Genomic DNA, 18,443 nt, shown 5'->3' on the forward strand with positions numbered 1-18,443 from the left:
ACAGGGAGGGAGTGAGGGAGAGGAGGACAGAGGAGGACAGGGAGGGAAAAGAGGAAGATGATAAATGGAGACTGGAAGTGTTTACAGACAGACAGACAGACAGACAGACAGACAGACAGACCTGTCCTGTGTGCTCCGTTTCATCTTTATTGATTAGGTACATCAGGAAGAACCTGCAGGGAGAGGAGAGGAGAGGAGAGGAGAGGAGAGGAGAGGAGAGGAGAGGAGAGGAGAGGAGAGGAGAGGAGAGGAGAGGAGAGGAGAGGAGAGGAGGCGGGTGTCAGAATATGACACAAGTCTGAATGAGTTGGCTCTTCTTCACACATAGGTACTGTAACTTACATATAGTTGGCTAAGTTATGCTCTTCCAAGGTGTGCGTTTCGAAGCCATGAGGAGTTGTGTCAAAGTAGTCGCTACCGATACCACAGATGAAGCACTGCGTCTGTAGGAGGAAGAATCGGCTTAATAAAGAAATTATGAATAAAATAGTTCAATGTTGTCCCCTCATGTTGACAACCATGAGTCCAATCTCCTACAGTACTAGCACACTGTCCAGCCACCTGTTCCTACAGTACTAGCACACTGTCCAGCCACCTGTTCCTACAGTACTAGCACACTGTCCAGCCACCTGTTCCTACAGTACTAGCACACTGTCCAGACATCTGTTCCTACAGTACTAGCACACTGTCCAGCCATCTGTTCCTACAGTACTAGCACACTGTCCAGCCATCTGTTCCTACAGTACCAGCACACTGTCCAGCCATCTGTTCCTACAGTACCAGCACACTGTCCAGCCATCTGTTCCTACAGTACTAGCACACTGTCCAGCCATCTGTTCCTACAGTACTAGCACACTGTCCAGCCATCTGTTCCTACAGTACTAGCACACTGTCCAGCCATCTGTTCCTACAGTACCAGCACACTGTCCAGCCATCTGTTCCTACAGTACTAGCACACTGTCCAGCCACCTGTTCCTACAGTACTAGCACACTGTCCAGCCATCTGTTCCTACAGTACTAGCACACTGTCCAGCCATCTGTTCCTACAGTACTAGCACACTGTCCAGCCATCTGTTCCTACAGTACTAGCACACTGTCCAGCCATCTGTTCCTACAGTACTAGCACACTGTCCAGCCATCTGTTCCTACAGTACTAGCACACTGTCCAGCCATCTGTTCCTACAGTACTAGCACACTGTCCAGCCACCTGTTCCTACAGTACTAGCACACTGTCCAGCCATCTGTTCCTACAGTACTAGCACACTGTCCAGCCATCTGTTCCTACAGTACTAGCACACTGTCCAGCCATCTGTTCCTACAGTACCAGCACACTGTCCAGCCATCTGTTCCTACAGTACTAGCACACTGTCCAGACATCTGTTCCTACAGTACTAGCACACTGTCCAGACATCTGTTCCTACAGTACTAGCACACTGTCCAGACATCTGTTCCTACAGTACTAGCACACTGTCCAGACATCTGTTCCTACAGTACTAGCACACTGTCCAGCCATCTGTTCCTACAGTACTAGCACACTGTCCAGCCACCTGTTCCTACAGTACTAGCACACTGTCCAGCCACCTGTTCCTACAGTACTAGCACACTGTCCAGACATCTGTTCCTACAGTACTAGCACACTGTCCAGCAATCTGTTCCTACAGTACTAGCACACTGTCCAGACATCTGTTCCTACAGTACTAGCACACTGTCCAGACATCTGTTCCTACAGTACTAGCACACTGTCCAGCCACCTGTTCCTACAGTACTAGCACACTGTCCAGACATCTGTTCCTACAGTACTAGCACACTGTCCAGCCATCTGTTCCTACAGTACTAGCACACTGTCCAGCCATCTGTTCCTACAGTACTAGCACACTGTCCAGCCATCTGTTCCTAAAGTACTAGCACACTGTCCAGCCATCTGTTCCTACAGTACTAGCACACTGTCCAGCCATCTGTTCCTACAGTACTAGCACACTGTCCAGCCATCTGTTCCTACAGTACTAGCACACTGTCCAGCCATCTGTTCCTACAGTACTAGCACACTGTCCAGACATCTGTTCCTACAGTACTAGCACACTGTCCAGCCATCTGTTCCTACAGTACTAGCACACTGTCCAGCCATCTGTTCCTACAGTACTAGCACACTGTCCAGCCATCTGTTCCTACAGTACTAGCACACTGTCCAGCCATCTGTTCCTACAGTACTAGCACACTGTCCAGCCATCTGTTCCTACAGTACTAGCACACTGTCCAGCCATCTGTTCCTACAGTACTAGCACACTGTCCAGCCATCTGTTCCTACAGTACTAGCACACTGTCCAGCCATCTGTTCCTACAGTACTAGCACACTGTCCAGCCATCTGTTCCTACAGTACTAGCACACTGTCCAGCCATCTGTTCCTACAGTACTAGCACACTGTCCAGCCACCTGTTCCTACAGTACTAGCACACTGTCCAGACATCTGTTCCTACAGTACTAGCACACTGTCCAGACATCTGTTCCTACAGTACTAGCACACTGTCCAGACATCTGTTCCTACAGTACTAGCACACTGTCCAGCCATCTGTTCCTACAGTACTAGCACACTGTCCAGCCATCTGTTCCTACAGTACTAGCACACTGTCCAGCCATCTGTTCCTACAGTACTAGCACACTGTCCAGCCATCTGTTCCTACAGTACTAGCACACTGTCCAGCCATCTGTTCCTACAGTACTAGCACACTGTCCAGCCATCTGTTCCTACAGTACTAGCACACTGTCCAGACATCTGTTCCTACAGTACTAGCACACTGTCCAGCCATCTGTTCCTACAGTACTAGCACACTGTCCAGCCATCTGTTCCTACAGTACTAGCACACTGTCCAGCCATCTGTTCCTACAGTACTAGCACACTGTCCAGACATCTGTTCCTACAGTACTAGCACACTGTCCAGCCATCTGTTCCTACAGTACTAGCACACTGTCCAGCCATCTGTTCCTACAGTACTAGCACACTGTCCAGCCATCTGTTCCTACAGTACTAGCACACTGTCCAGCCATCTGTTCCTACAGTACTAGCACACTGTCCAGCCATCTGTTCCTACAGTACTAGCACACTGTCCAGACATCTGTTCCTACAGTACTAGCACACTGTCCAGCCATCTGTTCCTACAGTACTAGCACACTGTCCAGCCATCTGTTCCTACAGTACTAGCACACTGTCCAGCCATCTGTTCCTACAGTACTAGCACACTGTCCAGCCATCTGTTCCTACAGTACTAGCACACTGTCCAGCCATCTGTTCCTACAGTACTAGCACACTGTCCAGCCATCTGTTCCTACAGTACTAGCACACTGTCCAGCCATCTGTTCCTACAGTACTAGCACACTGTCCAGCCATCTGTTCCTACAGTACTAGCACACTGTCCAGCCATCTGTTCCTACAGTACTAGCACACTGTCCAGCCATCTGTTCCTACAGTACTAGCACACTGTCCAGCCATCTGTTCCTACAGTACTAGCACACTGTCCAGCCATCTGTTCCTACAGTACTAGCACACTGTCCAGCCATCTGTTCCTACAGTACTAGCACACTGTCCAGCCATCTGTTCCTACAGTACTAGCACACTGTCCAGCCATCTGTTCCTACAGTACTAGCACACTGTCCAGCCATCTGTTCCTACAGTACTAGCACACTGTCCAGCCATCTGTTCCTACAGTACTAGCACACTGTCCAGCCATCTGTTCCTACAGTACTAGCACACTGTCCAGCCATCTGTTCCTACAGTACTAGCACACTGTCCAGCCATCTGTTCCTACAGTACTAGCACACTGTCCAGCCATCTGTTCCTACAGTACTAGCACACTGTCCAGCCATCTGTTCCTACAGTACTAGCACACTGTCCAGCCATCTGTTCCTACAGTACTAGCACACTGTCCAGCCATCTGTTCCTACAGTACTAGCACACTGTCCAGCCATCTGTTCCTACAGTACTAGCACACTGTCCAGACATCTGTTCCTACAGTACTAGCACACTGTCCAGCCATCTGTTCCTACAGTACTAGCACACTGTCCAGCCATCTGTTCCTACAGTACTAGCACACTGTCCAGACATCTGTTCCTACAGTACTAGCACACTGTCCAGCCATCTGTTCCTACAGTACTAGCACACTGTCCAGCCATCTGTTCCTACAGTACTAGCACACTGTCCAGCCATCTGTTCCTACAGTACTAGCACACTGTCCAGCCATCTGTTCCTACAGTACTAGCACACTGTCCAGCCATCTGTTCCTACAGTACTAGCACACTGTCCAGCCATCTGTTCCTACAGTACTAGCACACTGTCCAGCCATCTGTTCCTACAGTACTAGCACACTGTCCAGCCATCTGTTCCTACAGTACTAGCACACTGTCCAGCCACCTGTTCCTACAGTACTAGCACACTGTCCAGCCATCTGTTCCTACAGTACTAGCACACTGTCCAGACATCTGTTCCTACAGTACTAGCACACTGTCCAGCCATCTGTTCCTACAGTACTAGCACACTGTCCAGCCATCTGTTCCTACAGTACTAGCACACTGTCCAGCCATCTGTTCCTACAGTACTAGCACACTGTCCAGCCATCTGTTCCTACAGTACTAGCACACTGTCCAGCCATCTGTTCCTACAGTACTAGCACACTGTCCAGCCATCTGTTCCTACAGTACTAGCACACTGTCCAGCCATCTGTTCCTACAGTACTAGCACACTGTCCAGCCATCTGTTCCTACAGTACTAGCACACTGTCCAGCCATCTGTTCCTACAGTACTAGCACACTGTCCAGCCATCTGTTCCTACAGTACTAGCACACTGTCCAGCCATCTGTTCCTACAGTACTAGCACACTGTCCAGACATCTGTTCCTACAGTACTAGCACACTGTCCAGCCATCTGTTCCTACAGTACTAGCACACTGTCCAGCCATCTGTTCCTACAGTACTAGCACACTGTCCAGCCATCTGTTCCTACAGTACTAGCACACTGTCCAGCCATCTGTTCCTACAGTACTAGCACACTGTCCAGCCATCTGTTCCTACAGTACTAGCACACTGTCCAGCCATCTGTTCCTACAGTACTAGCACACTGTCCAGCCATCTGTTCCTACAGTACTAGCACACTGTCCAGCCATCTGTTCCTACAGTACTAGCACACTGTCCAGCCATCTGTTCCTACAGTACTAGCACACTGTCCAGCCATCTGTTCCTACAGTACTAGCACACTGTCCAGCCATCTGTTCCTACAGTACTAGCACACTGTCCAGCCATCTGTTCCTACAGTACTAGCACACTGTCCAGCCATCTGTTCCTACAGTACTAGCACACTGTCCAGCCATCTGTTCCTACAGTACTAGCACACTGTCCAGCCATCTGTTCCTACAGTACTAGCACACTGTCCAGCCATCTGTTCCTACAGTACTAGCACACTGTCCAGCCATCTGTTCCTACAGTACTAGCACACTGTCCAGACATCTGTTCCTACAGTACTAGCACACTGTCCAGACATCTGTTCCTACAGTACTAGCACACTGTCCAGACATCTGTTCCTACAGTACTAGCACACTGTCCAGCCATCTGTTCCTACAGTACTAGCACACTGTCCAGCCATCTGTTCCTACAGTACTAGCACACTGTCCAGCCATCTGTTCCTACAGTACTAGCACACTGTCCAGCCATCTGTTCCTACAGTACTAGCACACTGTCCAGCCATCTGTTCCTACAGTACTAGCACACTGTCCAGCCATCTGTTCCTACAGTACTAGCACACTGTCCAGCCATCTGTTCCTACAGTACTAGCACACTGTCCAGCCATCTGTTCCTACAGTACTAGCACACTGTCCAGCCATCTGTTCCTACAGTACTAGCACACTGTCCAGCCATCTGTTCCTACAGTACTAGCACACTGTCCAGCCATCTGTTCCTACAGTACTAGCACACTGTCCAGCCATCTGTTCCTACAGTACTAGCACACTGTCCAGCCATCTGTTCCTACAGTACTAGCACACTGTCCAGCCATCTGTTCCTACAGTACTAGCACACTGTCCAGCCAGTACTAGCACACTGTCCAGACATCTGTTCCTACAGTACTAGCACACTGTCCAGCCATCTGTTCCTACAGTACTAGCACACTGTCCAGCCATCTGTTCCTACAGTACTAGCACACTGTCCAGCCATCTGTTCCTACAGTACTAGCACACTGTCCAGACATCTGTTCCTACAGTACTAGCACACTGTCCAGCCATCTGTTCCTACAGTACTAGCACACTGTCCAGCCATCTGTTCCTACAGTACTAGCACACTGTCCAGCCATCTGTTCCTACAGTACTAGCACACTGTCCACATCTGTTCCTGTACTCCAGCCATCTGTTCCTACAGTACTAGCACACTGTCCAGCCATCTGTTCCTACAGTACTAGCACACTGTCCAGCCATCTACAGTTCCTACAGTACTAGCATCTGTTCCTACAGTACTAGCACACTGTCCAGCCATCTGTTCCTACAGTACTAGCACACTGTCCAGCCATCTGTTCCTACAGTACTAGCACACTGTCCAGCCATCTGTTCCTACAGTACTAGCACACTGTCCAGACATCTGTTCCTACAGTACTAGCACACTGTCCAGCCATCTGTTCCTACAGTACTAGCACACTGTCCAGCCATCTGTTCCTACAGTACTAGCACACTGTCCAGCCATCTGTTCCTACAGTACTAGCACACTGTCCAGCCATCTGTTCCTACAGTAGCACACTGTCCAGCCATCTGTTCCTACAGTACTAGCACACTGTCCAGCCATCTGTTCCTACAGTACTAGCACACTGTCCAGCCATCTGTTCCTACAGTACTAGCACACTGTCCAGCCATCTGTTCCTACAGTACTAGCACACTGTCCAGCCATCTGTTCCTACAGTACTAGCACACTGTCCAGCCATCTGTTCCTACAGTACTAGCACACTGTCCAGACATCTGTTCCTACAGTACTAGCACACTGTCCAGCCATCTGTTCCTACAGTACTAGCACACTGTCCAGCCATCTGTTCCTACAGTACTAGCACACTGTCCAGCCATCTGTTCCTACAGTACTAGCACACTGTCCAGCCATCTGTTCCTACAGTACTAGCACACTGTCCAGCCATCTGTTCCTACAGTACTAGCACACTGTCCAGCCATCTGTTCCTACAGTACTAGCACACTGTCCAGCCATCTGTTCCTACAGTACTAGCACACTGTCCAGCCATCTGTTCCTACAGTACTAGCACACTGTCCAGCCATCTGTTCCTACAGTACTAGCACACTGTCCAGCCATCTGTTCCTACAGTACTAGCACACTGTCCAGCCATCTGTTCCTACAGTACTAGCACACTGTCCAGCCATCTGTTCCTACAGTACTAGCACACTGTCCAGCCATCTGTTCCTACAGTACTAGCACACTGTCCAGCCATCTGTTCCTACAGTACTAGCACACTGTCCAGCCATCTGTTCCTACAGTACTAGCACACTGTCCAGCCATCTGTTCCTACAGTACTAGCACACTGTCCAGCCATCTGTTCCTACAGTACTAGCACACTGTCCAGCCATCTGTTCCTACAGTACTAGCACACTGTCCAGCCATCTGTTCCTACAGTACTAGCACACTGTCCAGCCATCTGTTCCTACAGTACTAGCACACTGTCCAGACATCTGTTCCTACAGTACTAGCACACTGTCCAGCCATCTGTTCCTACAGTACTAGCACACTGTCCAGCCATCTGTTCCTACAGTACTAGCACACTGTCCAGCCATCTGTTCCTACAGTACTAGCACACTGTCCAGCCATCTGTTCCTACAGTACTAGCACACTGTCCAGCCATCTGTTCCTACAGTACTAGCACACTGTCCAGCCATCTGTTCCTACAGTACTAGCACACTGTCCAGCCATCTGTTCCTACAGTACTAGCACACTGTCCAGCCATCTGTTCCTACAGTACTAGCACACTGTCCAGCCATCTGTTCCTACAGTACTAGCACACTGTCCAGCCATCTGTTCCTACAGTACTAGCACACTGTCCAGCCATCTGTTCCTACAGTACTAGCACACTGTCCAGCCATCTGTTCCTACAGTACTAGCACACTGTCCAGACATCTGTTCCTACAGTACTAGCACACTGTCCAGACATCTGTTCCTACAGTACTAGCACACTGTCCAGCCATCTGTTCCTACAGTACTAGCACACTGTCCAGCCATCTGTTCCTACAGTACTAGCACACTGTCCAGCCATCTGTTCCTACAGTACTAGCACACTGTCCAGCCATCTGTTCCTACAGTACTAGCACACTGTCCAGCCATCTGTTCCTACAGTACTAGCACACTGTCCAGCCATCTGTTCCTACAGTACTAGCACACTGTCCAGCCATCTGTTCCTACAGTACTAGCACACTGTCCAGCCATCTGTTCCTACAGTACTAGCACACTGTCCAGCCATCTGTTCCTACAGTACTAGCACACTGTCCAGACATCTGTTCCTACAGTACTAGCACACTGTCCAGCCATCTGTTCCTACAGTACTAGCACACTGTCCAGCCATCTGTTCCTACAGTACTAGCACACTGTCCAGCCATCTGTTCCTACAGTACTAGCACACTGTCCAGCCATCTGTTCCTACAGTACTAGCACACTGTCCAGACATCTGTTCCTACAGTACTAGCACACTGTCCAGACATCTGTTCCTACAGTACTAGCACACTGTCCAGCCATCTGTTCCTACAGTACTAGCACACTGTCCAGCCATCTGTTCCTACAGTACTAGCACACTGTCCAGCCATCTGTTCCTACAGTACTAGCACACTGTCCAGCCATCTGTTCCTACAGTACTAGCACACTGTCCAGCCATCTGTTCCTACAGTACTAGCACACTGTCCAGCCATCTGTTCCTACAGTACTAGCACACTGTCCAGCCATCTGTTCCTACAGTACTAGCACACTGTCCAGCCATCTGTTCCTACAGTACTAGCACACTGTCCAGCCATCTGTTCCTACAGTACTAGCACACTGTCCAGACATCTGTTCCTACAGTACTAGCACACTGTCCAGCCATCTGTTCCTACAGTACTAGCACACTGTCCAGCCATCTGTTCCTACAGTACTAGCACACTGTCCAGCCATCTGTTCCTACAGTACTAGCACACTGTCCAGCCATCTGTTCCTACAGTACTAGCACACTGTCCAGCCATCTGTTCCTACAGTACTAGCACACTGTCCAGCCATCTGTTCCTACAGTACTAGCACACTGTCCAGCCATCTGTTCCTACAGTACTAGCACACTGTCCAGCCATCTGTTCCTACAGTACTAGCACACTGTCCAGCCATCTGTTCCTACAGTACTAGCACACTGTCCAGCCATCTGTTCCTACAGTACTAGCACACTGTCCAGCCATCTGTTCCTACAGTACTAGCACACTGTCCAGCCATCTGTTCCTACAGTACTAGCACACTGTCCAGCCATCTGTTCCTACAGTACTAGCACACTGTCCAGCCTGTTCCTACAGTACTAGCACACTGTCCAGCCATCTGTTCCTACAGTACTAGCACACTGTCCAGCCATCTGTTCCTACAGTACTAGCACACTGTCCAGCCATCTGTTCCTACAGTACTAGCACACTGTCCAGCCATCTGTTCCTACAGTACTAGCACACTGTCCAGCCATCTGTTCCTACAGTACTAGCACACTGTCCAGCCATCTGTTCCTACAGTACTAGCACACTGTCCAGCCATCTGTTCCTACAGTACTAGCACACTGTCCAGCCATCTGTTCCTACAGTACTAGCACACTGTCCAGCCATCTGTTCCTACAGTACTAGCACACTGTCCAGCCATCTGTTCCTACAGTACTAGCACACTGTCCAGCCATCTGTTCCTACAGTACTAGCACACTGTCCAGCCATCTGTTCCTACAGTACTAGCACACTGTCCAGCCATCTGTTCCTACAGTACTAGCACACTGTCCAGCCATCTGTTCCTACAGTACTAGCACACTGTCCAGCCATCTGTTCCTACAGTACTAGCACACTGTCCAGCCATCTGTTCCTACAGTACTAGCACACTGTCCAGCCATCTGTTCCTACAGTACTAGCACACTGTCCAGCCATCTGTTCCTACAGTACTAGCACACTGTCCAGCCATCTGTTCCTACAGTACTAGCACACTGTCCAGCCATCTGTTCCTACAGTACTAGCACACTGTCCAGCCATCTGTTCCTACAGTACTAGCACACTGTCCAGCCATCTGTTCCTACAGTACTAGCACACTGTCCAGCCATCTGTTCCTACAGTACTAGCACACTGTCCAGCCATCTGTTCCTACAGTACTAGCACACTGTCCAGCCATCTGTTCCTACAGTACTAGCACACTGTCCAGCCATCTGTTCCTACAGTACTAGCACACTGTCCAGCCATCTGTTCCTACAGTACTAGCACACTGTCCAGACATCTGTTCCTACAGTACTAGCACACTGTCCAGCCATCTGTTCCTACAGTACTAGCACACTGTCCAGCCATCTGTTCCTACAGTACTAGCACACTGTCCAGCCATCTGTTCCTACAGTACTAGCACACTGTCCAGCCATCTGTTCCTACAGTACTAGCACACTGTCCAGCCATCTGTTCCTACAGTACTAGCACACTGTCCAGCCATCTGTTCCTACAGTACTAGCACACTGTCCAGCCATCTGTTCCTACAGTACTAGCACACTGTCCAGCCATCTGTTCCTACAGTACTAGCACACTGTCCAGCCATCTGTTCCTACAGTACTAGCACACTGTCCAGCCATCTGTTCCTACAGTACTAGCACACTGTCCAGCCATCTGTTCCTACAGTACTAGCACACTGTCCAGCCATCTGTTCCTACAGTACTAGCACACTGTCCAGCCATCTGTTCCTACAGTACTAGCACACTGTCCAGCCATCTGTTCCTACAGTACTAGCACACTGTCCAGCCATCTGTTCCTACAGTACTAGCACACTGTCCAGCCATCTGTTCCTACAGTACTAGCACACTGTCCAGCCATCTGTTCCTACAGTACTAGCACACTGTCCAGCCATCTGTTCCTACAGTACTAGCACACTGTCCAGCCATCTGTTCCTACAGTACTAGCACACTGTCCAGCCATCTGTTCCTACAGTACTAGCACACTGTCCAGACATCTGTTCCTACAGTACTAGCACACTGTCCAGCCATCTGTTCCTACAGTACTAGCACACTGTCCAGCCATCTGTTCCTACAGTACTAGCACACTGTCCAGCCATCTGTTCCTACAGTACTAGCACACTGTCCAGCCATCTGTTCCTACAGTACTAGCACACTGTCCAGCCATCTGTTCCTACAGTACTAGCACACTGTCCAGCCATCTGTTCCTACAGTACTAGCACACTGTCCAGCCATCTGTTCCTACAGTACTAGCACACTGTCCAGCCATCTGTTCCTACAGTACTAGCACACTGTCCAGCCATCTGTTCCTACAGTACTAGCACACTGTCCAGCCATCTGTTCCTACAGTACTAGCACACTGTCCAGCCATCTGTTCCTACAGTACTAGCACACTGTCCAGCCATCTGTTCCTACAGTACTAGCACACTGTCCAGCCATCTGTTCCTACAGTACTAGCACACTGTCCAGCCATCTGTTCCTACAGTACTAGCACACTGTCCAGCCATCTGTTCCTACAGTACTAGCACACTGTCCAGCCACACTGTTCCTACAGTACTAGCACACTGTCCAGCCATCTGTTCCTACAGTACTAGCACACTGTCCAGCCATCTGTTCCTACAGTACTAGCACACTGTCCAGCCATCTGTTCCTACAGTACTAGCACACTGTCCAGACATCTGTTCCTACAGTACTAGCACACTGTCCAGCCATCTGTTCCTACAGTACTAGCACACTGTCCAGCCATCTGTTCCTACAGTACTAGCACACTGTCCAGCCATCTGTTCCTACAGTACTAGCACACTGTCCAGCCATCTGTTCCTACAGTACTAGCACACTGTCCAGCCATCTGTTCCTACAGTACTAGCACACTGTCCAGCCATCTGTTCCTACAGTACTAGCACACTGTCCAGCCATCTGTTCCTACAGTACTAGCACACTGTCCAGCCATCTGTTCCTACAGTACTAGCACACTGTCCAGCCATCTGTTCCTACAGTACTAGCACACTGTCCAGCCATCTGTTCCTACAGTACTAGCACACTGTCCAGCCATCTGTTCCTACAGTACTAGCACACTGTCCAGCCATCTGTTCCTACAGTACTAGCACACTGTCCAGCCATCTGTTCCTACAGTACTAGCACACTGTCCAGACATCTGTTCCTACAGTACTAGCACACTGTCCAGCCATCTGTTCCTACAGTACTAGCACACTGTCCAGACATCTGTTCCTACAGTACTAGCACACTGTCCAGCCATCTGTTCCTACAGTACTAGCACACTGTCCAGCCATCTGTTCCTACAGTACTAGCACACTGTCCAGCCATCTGTTCCTACAGTACTAGCACACTGTCCAGCCATCTGTTCCTACAGTACTAGCACACTGTCCAGACATCTGTTCCTACAGTACTAGCACACTGTCCAGCCATCTGTTCCTACAGTACTAGCACACTGTCCAGCCATCTGTTCCTACAGTACTAGCACACTGTCCAGCCATCTGTTCCTACAGTACTAGCACACTGTCCAGCCACATCTGTTCCTACAGTACTAGCACACTGTCCAGCCATCTGTTCCTACAGTACTAGCACACTGTCCAGCCATCTGTTCCTACAGTACTAGCACACTGTCCAGCCATCTGTTCCTACAGTACTAGCACACTGTCCAGCCATCTGTTCCTACAGTACTAGCACACTGTCCAGCCATCTGTTCCTACAGTACTAGCACACTGTCCAGCCATCTGTTCCTACAGTACTAGCACACTGTCCAGCCATCTGTTCCTACAGTACTAGCACACTGTCCAGCCATCTGTTCCTACAGTACTAGCACACTGTCCAGACATCTGTTCCTACAGTACTAGCACACTGTCCAGCCATCTGTTCCTACAGTACTAGCACACTGTCCAGCCATCTGTTCCTACAGTACTAGCACACTGTCCAGCCATCTGTTCCTACAGTACTAGCACACTGTCCAGCCATCTGTTCCTACAGTACTAGCACACTGTCCAGCCATCTGTTCCTACAGTACTAGCACACTGTCCAGACATCTGTTCCTACAGTACTAGCACACTGTCCAGCCATCTGTTCCTACAGTACTAGCACACTGTCCAGCCATCTGTTCCTACAGTACTAGCACACTGTCCAGCCATCTGTTCCTACAGTACTAGCACACTGTCCAGCCATCTGTTCCTACAGTACTAGCACACTGTCCAGACATCTGTTCCTACAGTACTAGCACACTGTCCAGCCATCTGTTCCTACAGTACTAGCACACTGTCCAGCCATCTGTTCCTACAGTACTAGCACACTGTCCAGCCATCTGTTCCTACAGTACTAGCACACTGTCCAGCCATCTGTTCCTACAGTACTAGCACACTGTCCAGACATCTGTTCCTACAGTACTAGCACACTGTCCAGACATCTGTTCCTACAGTACTAGCACACTGTCCAGCCATCTGTTCCTACAGTACTAGCACACTGTCCAGCCACCTGTCCAGCCATCTGTTTACAGTACTAGCACAGCACATCTGTTCCTACAGTACTAGCACACTGTCCACATCTGTTCCTACAGTACTAGCATCTGTTCCAAGTACTAGCACACTGTCCAGCCCTGTTCCTACAGTACTAGCACACTGTCCAGCCATCTGTTCCTACAGTACTAGCACACTGTCCAGCCATCTGTTCCTACAGTACTAGCACACTGTCCAGCCATCTATTCCTACAGTACTAGCACACTGTCCAGCCATCTGTTCCTACAGTACTAGCACACTGTCCAGCCATCTGTTCCTACAGTACTAGCACACTGTCCAGCCATCTGTTCCTACAGTACTAGCACACTGTCCAGCCATCTGTTCCTACAGTACCAGCACACTGTCCAGCCATCTGTTCCTACAGTACTAGCACACTGTCCAGCCATCTGTTCCTACAGTACTAGCACACTGTCCAGCCATCTGTTCCTACAGTACTAGCACACTGTCCAGCCATCTGTTCCTACAGTACTAGCACACTGTCCAGCCATCTGTTCCTACAGTACTAGCACACTGTCCAGCCATCTGTTCCTACAGTACTAGCACACTGTCCAGCCATCTGTTCCTACAGTACTAGCACACTGTCCAGCCATCTGTTCCTACAGTACTAGCACACTGTCCAGCCATCTGTTCCTACAGTACTAGCACACTGTCCAGCCATCTGTTCCTACAGTACTAGCACACTGTCCAGCCATCTGTTCCTACAGTACTAGCACACTGTCCAGCCACCTGTTCCTACAGTACTAGCACACTGTCCAGCCATCTGTTCCTACAGTACTAGCACACTGTCCAGCCATCTGTTCCTACAGTACTAGCACACTGTCCAGCCATCTGTTCCTACAGTACTAGCACACTGTCCAGCCACCTGTTCCTACAGTACTAGCACACTGTCCAGCAATCTGTTCCTACAGTACTAGCACACTGGCCAGCCATCTGTTCCTACAGTACTAGCACACTGTCCAGCCATCTGTTCCTACAGTACTAGCACACTGTCCAGCCATCTGTTCCTACAGTACTAGCACACTGTCCAGCCATCTGTTCCTACAGTACTAGCACACTGTCCAGCCATCTGTTCCTACAGTACTAGCACACTGTCCAGCCATCTGTTCCTACAGTACTAGCACACTGTCCAGCCATCTGTTCCTACAGTACTAGCACACTGTCCAGCCATCCGTTCCTACAGTACTAGCACAGTGTCCAGCCATCTGTTCCTACAGTACTAGCACACTGTCCAGACATCTGTTCCTACAGTACTAGCACACTGTCCAGCCATCTGTTCCTACAGTACCAGCACACTGTCCAGCCATCTGTTCCTACAGTACTAGCACACTGTCCAGCCATCTGTTCCTACAGTACTAGCACACTGTCCAGCCATCTGTTCCTACAGTACTAGCACACTGTCCAGCCATCTGTTCCTACAGTACTAGCACACTGTCCAGCCATCTGTTCCTACAGTACTAGCACACTGTCCAGCCATCTGTTCCTACAGTACTAGCACACTGTCCAGCCATCTGTTCCTACAGTACTAGCACACTGTCCAGCCATCTGTTCCTACAGTACTAGCACACTGTCCAGCCATCTGTTCCTACAGTACTAGCACACTGTCCAGCCATCTGTTCCTACAGTACTAGCACACTGTCCAGCCATCTGTTCCTACAGTACTAGCACACTGTCCAGCCACCTGTTCCTACAGTACTAGCACACTGTCCAGCCATCTGTTCCTACAGTACTAGCACACTGTCCAGCCATCTGTTCCTACAGTACTAGCACACTGTCCAGCCATCTGTTCCTACAGTACTAGCACACTGTCCAGCCACCTGTTCCTACAGTACTAGCACACTGTCCAGCAATCTGTTCCTACAGTACTAGCACACTGGCCAGCCATCTGTTCCTACAGTACTAGCACACTGTCCAGCCATCTGTTCCTACAGTACTAGCACACTGTCCAGCCATCTGTTCCTACAGTACTAGCACACTGTCCAGCCATCTGTTCCTACAGTACTAGCACACTGTCCAGCCATCTGTTCCTACAGTACTAGCACACTGTCCAGCCATCTGTTCCTACAGTACTAGCACACTGTCCAGCCATCTGTTCCTACAGTACTAGCACACTGTCCAGCCATCTGTTCCTACAGTACTAGCACACTGTCCAGCCATCTGTTCCTACAGTACTAGCACACTGTCCAGCCATCTGTTCCTACAGTACTAGCACACTGTCCAGCCATCTGTTCCTACAGTACTAGCACACTGTCCAGCCACCTGTTCCTACAGTACTAGCACACTGTCCAGCCATCTGTTCCTACAGTACTAGCACACTGTCCAGCCATCTGTTCCTACAGTACTAGCACACTGTCCAGCCACCTGTTCCTACAGTACTAGCACACTGTCCAGCCATCTGTTCCTACAGTACTAGCACACTGTCCAGCCATCTGTTCCTACAGTACTAGCACACTGTCCAGTCATCTGTTCCTACAGTACTAGTACACACTGTCCAGCCATCTGTTCCTACAGTACTAGCACACTGTCCAGCCATCTGTTCCTACAGTACTAGCACACTGTCCAGCCATCTGTTCCTACAGTACTAGCACACTGTCCAGCCATCTGTTCCTACAGTACTAGCACACTGTCCAGCCATCTGTTCCTACATTACTAGCACACTGTCCAGCCATCTGTTCCTACAGTACTAGCACACTGTCCAGCCATCTGTTCCTACAGTACTAGCACACTGTCCAGCCATCTGTTCCTACAGTACTAGCACACTGTCCAGCCATCTGTTCCTACAGTACTAGCACACTGTCCAGCCATCTGTTCCTACAGCTGATCGTACCAGCCATCTATTCTAACATCTGATAGTACCAGCCATCTGTCTAACATGTGATAGTACCAGCCACCTGTTCTAACATCTGATAGTACCAGCCATCTGTTCTAACATCTGATAGTAGCAGCCACCTGTTCTAACATCTGATAGTTCCAGCCATCTGTTCTAACATCTGATAGTACCAGCCATCTGTTCTAACATCTGATAGTACCAGCCATCTGTTATAACATCTGATAGTACCAGCCATCTGTTCTAACATCTGATCGTACCAGCCTCCTGTTCTAACATCTGATAGTACCAGCCATCTGTTCTAACATCTGATAGTACCAGCCATCTGTTCTAACATCTGATAGTACCAGCCACCTGTCTAATATCTGATAGTACCAGCCATCTGTTCTAACATCTGATAGTACCAGCCACCTGGCCTAACATCTGATCGTACCAGCCATCTATTCTAACATCTGATTGTACCAGCCATCTGACCCAAAAATCTGATAGTACCAGCCATCTGTTCTAACATCTGATCGTACCAGAAATGTGATCTTACCTCCATGTTCTCTCTGACCTGCTCCTGTTGGTCTCTCAGCTCGCCAAATGCATCAATGATCAGACCTGCAACACACACACACACATCAGACCATAAAACACATAGGTCCAGAGCAGTGCAACCAAACATGATGTAGTCTGCTGGTGCTATCGCAATAGGATACTTTCCCAAAGTTACACATTTTTAAATAATTCCCGTTAAGAGGATTCCCAGTTGGAAGAATCCTTCTTTGCTTACTCCTTCCTTATTCTGAGAATCCTCCAACGGGGAAAAAGGTTTTCCATAATGACACAACCCTTTATTTATATTTGGAGACGGAGAAGTGGGAATGGATGAATACCCTGGATGATAGCCAGCAGGATGACGATTACGAAGAAGAAGAAGGTGATGTCGAAGACGACGCGGTAGAGCTCGTACTCATCGCCCGCCGGGTCCTCGATCTCGTCTCCTATACCCCCGCCGGCACGCACACCCACGTACATGTGGAACAGGTAACACTGACAGACAGAGAGAGGGAGGGAGGGAAGGGGGGTGGGTGGAGGGAGGGAGGCGGGGGGGGTGGGGGGAGGGGGAGGGAGGGAGGCGGGGGGTTGGGGGAGGGAGGGAGGTTGAAAGAAGGAGGTGGAGGTAGGGAGGGAGGTTGAAAGAAGGAGGTGGAGGGAGGGAGGGAGGTTGAAAGAAGGAGGTGGAGGGAGGGAGGGAGGGAGGTTGAAAGAAGGAGGTGGAGGGAGGGAGGGAGGTTGAAAGAAGAAGGTGGAGGGAGGGAGGGAGGTTGAAAGAAGGCAGTGGAAGGAGGGAGGGAGGGAGGGAGGGAGGGAGGGAGGGAGGTTGAAAGAAGGCAGTGGAAGGAGGGAGGGAGGGAGGGAGGGAGGGAGGGAGGGAGGGAGGGAGGGAGGTTGAAAGAAGGCAGTGGAAGGAGGGAGGGAGGGAGGGAGGGAGGGAGGGAGGGAGGGAGGGAGGGAGGGAGGGAGGGAGGGAGGTTGAAAGTCAGTAACTCACACATTTAAAAAAAAACGCTGCGCCACTCGGGAGCCCATAACGTTTGGAGTATGATAGTTTCAGGCAATATCACCAGTAAAGATACAGGAGATTTGACTCACGGTCATCATGTCATCACACTTCATGTCCGGTTCATCCTCGTCCTCGCTCATGTTGTAGAACTTCCTGAAGAAGTTGAAAGCCACGACGGTGTAGAGATACACCACCACAGCCAGTAGACCCACAGTCATCATCAGCTACAGAAGGAGAGAGAGATATCGGGAGGAGGAGGAGGCACTACAGTTAGATCTAGTTTATTTATTCACACTCATTGGGTTCTGATGGGAGAAACTACATTTGACTGGGTGGGTACCTGATCGAGC

General features: G+C 49.8%; 1 protein-coding gene across 1 annotated transcript in view; it reads right to left on the reverse strand.

The window, feature by feature from the left end:
- Positions 1-121: 121 nt before the first annotated feature.
- The window catches only part of LOC139395913 (ryanodine receptor 1-like), a gene marked incomplete at its 3' end in the record, with an annotated part of 92,170 nt that continues 73,848 nt past the window's right edge, over positions 122-18,443 (reverse strand). Inside the window, 5 exon segments of the mRNA XM_071143224.1 lie at positions 122-173; positions 343-443; positions 17,083-17,147; positions 17,423-17,579; positions 18,183-18,317. Coding sequence (XP_070999325.1) covers positions 122-173; positions 343-443; positions 17,083-17,147; positions 17,423-17,579; positions 18,183-18,317 — 510 coding nt within the window.

The sequence above is a fragment of the Oncorhynchus clarkii genome, unplaced genomic scaffold (assembly GCF_045791955.1).
Source record: "Oncorhynchus clarkii lewisi isolate Uvic-CL-2024 unplaced genomic scaffold, UVic_Ocla_1.0 unplaced_contig_6092_pilon_pilon, whole genome shotgun sequence".
In the NCBI taxonomy this organism is placed as follows: Eukaryota; Metazoa; Chordata; class Actinopteri; order Salmoniformes; family Salmonidae; genus Oncorhynchus; species Oncorhynchus clarkii.